Below are 9819 nucleotides of genomic sequence, written 5' to 3' on the forward strand. Positions count from 1 at the left end.
CTAGTTCCAGGACAGGCTCCAAAGCCACAGAGAAACCCTGTCTCGAAAAAAAAAAAAAATCAAAAAAAAAAAAAGTAAAAAGTAAAATCGTAAAAAGAAATAAAATTCGAGATGTCATGAAGCAAGGATGACTTTGCTATCTTTTGTATATGTAGTGCTCACCTGGGAAGAGTGACAACTGGGATGATTTAAAGGCTAGGGCCTGTCATCATATGAAAACCTCTTCACTCTGTCTAGTGCTTCGCTGTCGTGGGTCAAAGGCCGGGCTCAGCTAGAACTGGCAAGTGAAGCATGTGTATTTTCCCTCTCCTTGTTCTTGCAGGTTTAGGCTTCCTCTCAGCAGAGAGGTCTCGGTGGTTAGGCTTCTAACATGGTGGCTCAGGGCTCCAGTGAACAAGCGAAAACTAGGAATAGCCAAGAGCCTTTTATTCCTTGACCTTAAAAGTCATGTAGTCTTGCAAGTTCAAGGGGCGTTCACATAGATCTTTCTTCTCAACCTCAGAAATAGCCAAGGGTTTGCAACCATGCTTCAGAACCGCCCCCTTCCTTTCCTGCAGATTGATGGCACTGATATTCTTTCTCCAGGGCCTGCCTAGGCTTCCACCAGCCTAGTCTAGATCACCCTTAGTGGTGTCTGAGACAGAGCCTCCCCACAGCTTTCAGCTCTGGGTCAGAACACCTGGCCTGGAGCTTGGTTCTGTTTCTTGGAGTATCAGGAACGGGGGCTCAATACACCTGTTGTAGCCCCTACAGCTACAGAACTCAAACTGTGCCAACTAGCTGGTTTCCTGAGAAAGTAACTGCAGTGGTCTTACCAAGGCAGGCTGAAGGGGCCTGGCAGAGAGTGACCAGGGTCAGTTTCAGGAAGCCTCTGTGTCTGCTGGTTCTGACCAGTCTGGTTTCCAGTGGGGTGATGCTGCCATATGCCACAGGACCCTTCCCTTGAGGGGATCCCTTTTGAGTCCTGTTACCATCCCATCATACTATATGGATAAAGTCTTTCTTTGGAGCTTGTCTTACCACAAGGCCAGATAAATGACCCCACTTCTTCCCAAACAATGAACCCAGACCTCATGTGGGGTAATGAATTCGTTTAGATTCTTAACCCACTGTTGTGAGGTCATGGGCTTGTCCAGTGTCTCACCATCAAGATGTGGTTCAGAAGAGGGATCCTGTATAGGACTCAGTGTGTGAACTCCACAGGGAACAGTAACAGTGTCTGCTTGAGACACTAAGTTGCAGCACGTTGCTTAGTGCCTACCTCTTGGAAAACCCTGGTTCTATCAGCTCTGATAGCCAGCTGGGAAACTTAGTGGTTAGAGACATGACTGAATTGGGCAGGGGTGGCAAACTCAAAAGCAACAAGGACCGGGTAAGGTGGTAGTGCGGTAAGCTGGTTGAGTGTGGTCTGAGGTCTGGAGGGGAATGTGTGAGGAGCAAGCACTTCTCGGCTCGTCCTGTGATCCTGAAACAGCCCCAGATTGTTCGCATTCCCTGAGGACTCAAGAGAGGATGGGCAGATAAATCATGGTCATGTCTCCCAGTTGTGAGAATGTGTTTGTGTTCATGCTTGTGTATGTGTGCATGCAACGCCAAGTGTGCATCCTTGTGAACCATCCCCCTTGGTTTTTGAGACAGGATCTCTCACTGGCCTAGACCTGGCCTAATAGACTAGTTCCAGAGATCTACCTGTCTCTTCCTCCTCAGAACTGGAATTACAAGTGAGTGCCAACAGGCTTGGTTTTTGTTTTGTTTTGTTTTAATGTGGGATCTGCCAAAGAAACTTAGGACAAATGGATAACTGTGGTGCTTATTAGCATACCAAAGCCCACACTGGCCTCTAGGTGCACTCAGTGCTTGAGGCTCCTCTCTGCTCTTCTTACCCTGCCCCTACCCTAAACCTCTCCAGCCAGGGCTTCCCTTCCCTTTGCCCTGCTTCTTGTTCCTACATAATCCTACACTCTTGCTCTTTCCTCTCTCTTTTGCCCTCTTTGCTCTTTGGGTCCTCTGCATGTGGCTCTTGGTCCCCCCCACACACACACATACACTCCCCTCCTCTCTCTCTGGTTCAGTCTGGACTCTTCTAGATGCCTCTCGCCACACTCTCCCTCATATCTACAATAAAAACCTCCTCAACCATACCTTGCAGTGGCCATGTCCTCATTTCATTCACGATGGAACTCAAGTCTCTGCCCTTGCACTGCGAGCTCTTGACTGACAGCATTCTCTCCCCACCCCTGGCCAGGGTTGTCAATTTATTCAATGTAAAACCCTGTTCAGGAAAAGCACGAATGCAGGCTGGATGCAACAGGTACACTGCCAGCTGCCACTCCTGTAAGGCCCGGGGTTAATTAAGTCTCTAAGCATTAGCAGAGCTCAAACCTTGCCTTCCAGCACTCTGCCTGCAGAGAATAAATGTGGGCCACTCCATGACCCTGACCTGGATGGGAAGTTAGCTCAGACTTTAAACAACAGCTGCACTGACAAGTCCTTCTTAGGCCTCTATGATCTCCGCAAGAAGATTATACCTGTAAACCCCAGAAACCCAAGGTGGGGGAAGGGGAAGAGTAGCCTGGAAGACAGGCAGGCCCTAGTCACCTCTGTTCCACCTGTTCTATCTTGGTGGTTCGTCCACTTAGCCTTCTCTAGGTTGCACCAGGTACATTTTGGAAACAACTTTAAAGCCAAGAGTTCTGACCCAGAGCGGAAAACTGTGGGGAGGCTATACCCTAAACAACACCACGGAGTCCTCAGGCCTGTGGAATTGTCTAGCAAGGCCCCAGAGAAAGGGTCCTTGCCTCTTACTAGTGTCAGCATCCAGCAGGAGGAGGAATCTGGCACTTTTGAAGCACAGTTGCAAAATCTCGGGTATTCCTCTTATTGAGAAGGGAAGATCTGTATGAACTCTGCTTGAACCTGTCCCACTGAACAAGACAGCTGGATACTTTCCAAAGGATTTGTGATAGTAATGAAGAAAGCACAAAGGGACATAAACAGGACAAACTGGCCCAGGAATGGAGGTTTACAGAGCTTGGTTCTCCGACTCTGAGAACCACAAAAGTCACAATATGCTAATTGTTGGCCCGGGAATATGGTGAAGGAAGAGAGTAGAAGGAATGGATTTCTGTTCCCTGTAAGCAAAAAAAGAAACATTGTGAATTGGAGAGTAATGTTGCTGCAAGAATGAGTTCTCCGCTGGGAAGGGGAGGATCGAGAGAACTCAGGATATAGGGAAATCAGAGGGGTGGGTGTTCCCTTTCCCTGCAGAAGGTGGAAGACATCTCAGCAGAAGGGTCCTGATTAAGAAGAGAGCATCCGGGATTCCCCCATACAAACGGAAAGCGCAACCTCTTAGCCGGCTCGGTCCCAGCAAGGTTTGAAAGCAGCGGTGCTCTACTGACGCCGGAAAAGATGGAGCGGTTGCCACGGCAACGTGGAGCGCACATTGGAAATAAATAAATAAGCAGTAGAGTTGCCGCAGCCGCGCCCCCGCGGGACAGGCACGCAGGGGAGGGGACCCCTCGGGTCCGGGTCCCTGCAGCCCGCACGCCCTCGTCATTGGTGGAGACAGAAGGGGGGGTCACCCCCGGGGGGCGAATGGTACAGTCCTCCGCCCGCGCCCTAGCCCGGCCCAACGCGAGTGAGCGAGCCCCCGCGCAGCCGCCGCTGACCGTGGAGCCCCAAGCCCAGTCCAGGACGGCGATGGAGGGAGTGAGCAGCCACCGTACCCTGTCCTACAGCCGCTGGAGCTACGATAGGTAGGGCGCGCGCGGGGAAAATGAGCTCCTCCCGGTCCTCCGGGTGGCCACGCGTGGGCGCCGCCGCTGACGCGCGTGCTCAAGGCTAATGCGGGCGTGAGCGCCCGGGGCTACGCATAGATTCCGCCACCCGCATCCGCATGCATCCGGGACCCGGGTTACCCATGGCCTGGGATATCCAGAGTCGGAGCTCAGGCGCGGGCATCCTGACACCTGCGGGTCAGAGCAATAGGAGGAGCATGTGCGGGCACCAAGGTCCTCGGGCTGTCATCCTGCGGTGCGAGTGGGCGCTGGAACCCCAGAAAGGCCGAGCTGCCGCGGTGCGCCCAACCGACCCTCAGTGAGGGACCTGATTTATCCCTGAGAAGACTGGCAGACTTGCCTCTGGGAGTTGTTGCCTGATTCACCTGGTTGGCGGGTCGCAGCCCTGGGCTGGGTGTTGGGGCATAGGAACCGCACTAGGCTCCAATGGGGGTGTCAGGCTCCGCGTTCACCCCGCGGTGATGGCAAGCGGCTGCCAGCGTGGGCGGCTTGGAGCTGCGCTCCCCACGCACTCTTCCTGGAGGAAGGAATCATCCTTCCGGACAAAATGAGAAAAATAAGGACAGCAAAATGAGTTAGTGATAAAGCAGAGTAGATTATTCAGAGACTATATCCGTTCTACCATTTTTTACCCTTTTTTGCCTGTTAAATGACCTCCATCCCCAATTTAAAAAGGAAAATATGCGAATAATAGTTTCGTTGATGTTGCCTTCGTTTTTTAAGTTCCCAGCCATGTGTGGATCTCCAGAATCCTGGAGTGAATTTTCTGATCCCTGGCTTTCAACAGTAAAAGCTGGAAGAAACTTCATTAACAGATCTCCCCGCCCCCTTGTTCTTCCCTTGGCCTGCTTTCCTCTGAGAAACCCTGGCTGCATCTCTGACCGAGTTTGTTTTTCTGCGATTCAGAGGAACAGGTGTTCCTCCTTCCTGAGACTAATTCCGGCCAGGCCCCACCTCTCTTGCCCGGGGTCTCCCCTCTGCAGCAACCCTATCTGTCTCCTCTTAGCCAGCAAACGTGCAGGTTTGTCCACTCTCCTTCCTCTTGTGGTTGCATCCGATGCATCCCTTTCTTTACATTTAAGGCCGCTTCTGGGGCCATACTCTTTGAAGCAGCTGATCCACCCCCCCTTCAGCACAGCCCTAGCAGCAATCTGCTGACCCCCCACCCCGCCCCGCGGCCAACTCTCAATTCTAGTGAAACTGCCCTTCTGAACAGCAGTGTTCTGTCTAGAGAAAACTCAAAAATGGCTGGTATATGCAACTCAGAAGAAGAAAACCTACCAGCTTGTGTTGCGATCCCAAATCACACATTTATATATTTAACGAACAAACATACATGGAGTACAAACTATAGGCTGAGTCCTGGGGATATGGAAATACGTACTTCAGACAGGCTCCACTGTCTACAGTCGGGTAGAGACGGGTCGTAGCATATGCCAAATGCCTAATGAAAATAAAGGAGGAAAGTTTAAAGTCACGGTAATTTTTAGTAGTAACTAGTGTTTGGTTTTTGCTTGTTTTGTGTTTTGGTTTTGTTTTTTTGCCCCTGTACAAACAAACCAGAGGATCTGCACTTAGACAACCTAGATTCAAATTGTGACTCCAGCTAGCTAACCTCAAAGAACTTCCCCTTTTCTGGGCCTCAGTTTCTCCATTTGTAAAATGGAGTCGTGTTGGCAATCTTAAATGAGGTGCTAGATGTTAAGAGCAGAGCAAACCGTTGGGACACAGTGATCATTGCTGTTGCTCTTTCATTAGTCAATACTGTAGCAGTCTTTGGGAACCCTGGTTTTCGGGACCTGGGTACTGGTCTTCTTTTTAGGCCATGGCATGAAAATATTTCTGGGGTCCTGTCTCCAGGAGTCTCTTCTTGTCATCCTGACATCCTCAATATCTTGGCACTTTTATAAAGAAAATGGAATCTGCAGGCCGGTGGTGGCACATGCCTTTAATTCCAGCACTTGGGAGGCAGAGGCAGGGGGATTTCTGTGAGTTCTAGGCCAGCCTGGTCTACAAGAGCTAGTTCCAGGACAACCAGGGCTGTTACACAGAGAAACCCTGTCTTGAGCTTCCCCCCCCCCCCAAAAAAAAGGAAAGAAAGAGAAAACAGAATCCCTGGATCACGTCCAAATTAACTAAACAAGGATATTAGGGCACTAGACTCCACCAGTGCAGAAGTTCCCAGGTGTGAAAATCCTGTTTGGACTGCTCTCTGGAGCCACAGGTCGGATAGCAACCATCTCTGTTTTGGCTTTCAATACATAAATATTGCAAAAGAATCACACAACCTCAAAAGACTGTTAAAAATACTACATGACACAGGTACAAGGTACAAGGATATTAAAAGTTAAACTCTGGGCTCAGGATGTTGCTCAGTTGTTATGTGTTTACCAAGAATGCAGGAGGTCCTGGGTTCAATCCCCAGCTTTGCATAAACCATGGTAGCACACGCCTGTAGTCCCGGCGCTCAGGAGGTGGAGGCAGGATAATTAAGAGTTCATGGTCATACAGAAAAAGTTTTAGGCTAGCCTGTGTTACATATGACCCTCAGGAAAAAATTTCGTCCTTCAGCTGCCTCACCCTGACCTCACAAGTAAGCTGTACTTCCTGGACAGTTCTTATGGTCTGGCTCAACTCAGCTTTCCTGGGCCAGGCTTGTTTCTCAGCTGGTACCAGGGCTGAGAAAGCCGGAACAGCTGTGTGTCTCTCTCTCCACATGTTTTTTTGGGCTTGTTCATAGCATGGCAGAAAAGTTTCAGGTGAGGCCCCTTATGTCTTCTGTCCATCTCTTTCTTCTCCATGGTTAGCTTCACTTCCCTTGGCCGTCACATCTCTCCACACTTCATCACGTGCAGGACCATCTCACGTATTTGTGATGTGGAAAAACCCAGGGCCCACATGTGCCAGGCAAGTGCTGAGCCTAAGCTACAAGACCCCTGAGCCGGAGTCTCGCTTGAACTTACTGTGTAGTCCACTACACTGGCCTCACGTTCTTCAGTTCTCCTGCCTCGGCCTCCTGAATAGCTCCGATTGCTGTCACTTGTCACCAGACTGTACTGGGACCCACTTACTAGGTGACTCTGATCTCTACCCCAAGACTCCAAGCAAATGCCCTTGTCTTTTCCTGTTTCTAAAAAGCTGATCACACGAGGCATGACCTCCTGTCACTCTCTGATGTCACGCCATTTCCAACCCATTCCAGGCACTCATTTTTGGGGACTTTTGTTCTTGGTTTTTTTTGTTTGTTTGTTTGTTATTTTTATTTTTGCTATTATAAACAAACATCCATGTTTGTGTAGAACTTTCCCTCATGTCTCATGTCTTATTGTGTGATTAGCACAAACACCTTGAGGAAGGGCTGCTAGTTTTAGACTCTGGCTATTGCCAAGTTGTTCACAGAGAAAAGAATTGTTTTCTGTTTTTGCAGATAGCTTTGATTGCTTTCTTTGACAGTAATGTATTCACCAGTTTGGCCTCTTAGACTGAGTAAAAGTGACATTAACTACATAGAACTTTCTGGTTTTCTGTAGTCAACATGATCTGACTTAAAAGCCCAGTTCTACCAGTTACTGGTCATGTGACAAGTTGTGTAACCCCCATTGACAAAAATAAGATAGTCATATCAGTCTCTTCAAACAATCCGTTCATTTTAAATAACTTTAGCACTGATGGTGGCAGTGTCTAGAGACGGGAAATGGGGCGGTGAACAAATCAGCCCAGTTTCAGTTCTGCCGACTAGTGGGCGTGGGATAGACGTGGACACTCGACATGGATAATGCCAAGCTACTTGTGGAAGTGCAGAGAAGGAAGGTAAAGAGGACAGAGGTCAACTGCCAGCACAAGTGGGGGAGGGAAAGGCTACTTCATGCAGTGTGGATAAAGTGATACTTCAGCAGTGTGGCAAAGAGCAAGAGAATGAGGACTGCGGAAGAGCGCCCCCTAGCGGAAGCAGCACCAAATGGTCAGAATGGGCTAGAGCGCTGCAGAGCAAGGTTGTAACAGTTCTTTCCTGTTCCTCCTCCAACTTATGTATCTCGTGCGCCGTCCTCAGAGAACCATTTCAGTTTGTATGTCTTAGAACTTTAAACAAATGACATCACGCAGTATATGCCCTCACGGCTGCCATTTTCCCACAGGGCCATCTGACATTCTTCCTTGTTGCCCAAGTCAGTAGATCACGTCTCTTTACTGCTGAGAAAGTTCACATTATAAGGATATTCTGCAGTATCTAGTCATCCTCTGGCAGACAAGTGGGTTGCCATTAGTATGGGGCTATTACAAATAAATAGAGTGGGCTATATGCAAATACAAATGTGTTACTATCAAGTACAAGTCTGTGTATAAGTGTGTGTTTATATTGGTAGGCAGACATTTAGCAGAGGAATGTCTGGATTATATGGTCATTGTATATTTAACATTTTCAGAAACTTTTCCAAAGTTGGTGAACCATTGGACATTCTCGTGAACACTGGTTGGGAGTCCCAGCTCCTCCACATGCTGGGGACAAGCCTGTACTGGCAAACTTTTAACTTGAAGCATTCCAATATGTATGCAGTGGTATGTCCCTGTGGTCTTATTTTGCATTTCCCTGGTAACTAATGATGTTAAGCAACTTTTCATGTGCAGCTTTTCAATCGGCATCTACATATCTTTGGGAGGAAGCATATGTTTAAGTGTTTTCCCTAGCCTCAAACCAGGTGTTACCTTATTGTTAGAATTTATGAGACCTTTTGATATTTTTGGCGCTCTCTCTCTCCCTCTCCCTCTCCCTCTCCCTCTCCCTCTCCCTCTCCCCCCCCACCGTGTGTGTTCAGACAGGAGCTCATGTAACCTCACACTCTGCATAGCTGAGGCTGGCCTCCACCTCCCGCAAACATGTAACACCATGCCTGCTGGACTGTTGTGTCCTTTGTTGGTTGTCTAGCTGGCTGTGCTGTCTCTCAGTCCTCTCGCTGTCTTTCTGTCCCCTTCTGTGTTTTCTAAGCAGAAATTTTTGCTTGTGATGAGGTTCAGTTTATCAGTTTTTTTTCTGTTATGAGTTATCCCTAAATATTAAGGACTCATTGCCTAACAAAAAGTGAGAAAAGCCAGACCCATCCCCCAGTCCTTGACTGTGTCGTCCTTTGCCTGTTTGGACCACAGTGCAGAGACCAGCAGGCCTCCACGGAGCTAAGGCTACCAAAACCACAGTAAAGTGTTTCCATGACTTAAATGCATAAGACAAAAGTTTTCCTAGAAATACCTCCCCTTTGTGTTAAATTTAGCTCTGTTTTACTTTTATGTGTGCAGTGCTGTTTTCTGTTGGTTTTGTTTCATTTTGTTTAAAATAGGCCATCTTTGTGTCTAGCTGGTCTAGAACTCCTGGCGTAGACCGGGGTGGCCTTGAATTTGGCAGTCTTCCTGCCCTCACCTCCCGTGTGCAGGGATGATGGATGCGTGCCACCATGCTTGGCTGTGTGGCTATGTAGGTTTAAGACAAAGATGCAGCTGGAGAGGTTACAGTGGTTGAGAGCACTTGCTACTCTTCTGAAAACCCAAGTGTGGTTCCCAGCACCCACCTCAGAGAGGTCAAACCACCTATAACTACAGCTACAGTGGATCAGACACCTTCAGTAGGCCTCTCAGTACCCGTGCACATCCTGTATGCATATAGATGTACACATACACACCCTTGCATGTACTGTATACACACAGATGCACACATACGCACCCGTGCACATTCTGTATACACACAGATGCACACATATGTGCCCTTGCACATACTGTATACATACAGATGTACACATACACACCCGTGCACGTACTGTATACACACAGATGCACACATACATACCCGTGCACATACTGTATACATACTGATGCACACATATGTGCCCTTGCACATACTGTATACATAAAGATGTACACATACACACCCGTGCACGTACTGTATACATACAGATGCACACATACGCACCCGTGCACATTCTGTATACACACAGATGCACACATACGTGCCCTTGCACATACTGTATACATA

The 9819-nt window shown here is 48.5% G+C and overlaps 1 protein-coding gene across 3 annotated transcripts in view; it reads left to right on the top strand.

Moving 5' to 3' along the window:
- Nucleotides 1-3539: 3539 nt before the first annotated feature.
- Nucleotides 3540-9819, top strand: part of Tub (tubby bipartite transcription factor) — an 80552-nt gene continuing 74272 nt past the window's right edge. Inside the window, exon 1 of one of the 3 annotated variants that reach the window (XM_026781403.1) lies at nucleotides 3540-3758. In XM_026781403.1, the coding sequence (XP_026637204.1) occupies nucleotides 3598-3758 (161 nt within the window). In that variant the 5' untranslated portion in view covers nucleotides 3540-3597. The remainder of the gene's footprint in view (nucleotides 3759-9819) is intronic. The other 2 variants (XM_026781402.1, XM_005350967.3) reach the window with 2 other exon arrangements.

The sequence above is a fragment of the Microtus ochrogaster genome, chromosome 8, assembly GCF_000317375.1.
Source record: "Microtus ochrogaster isolate Prairie Vole_2 chromosome 8, MicOch1.0, whole genome shotgun sequence".
Lineage (NCBI taxonomy): Eukaryota > Metazoa > Chordata > Mammalia > Rodentia > Cricetidae > Microtus > Microtus ochrogaster.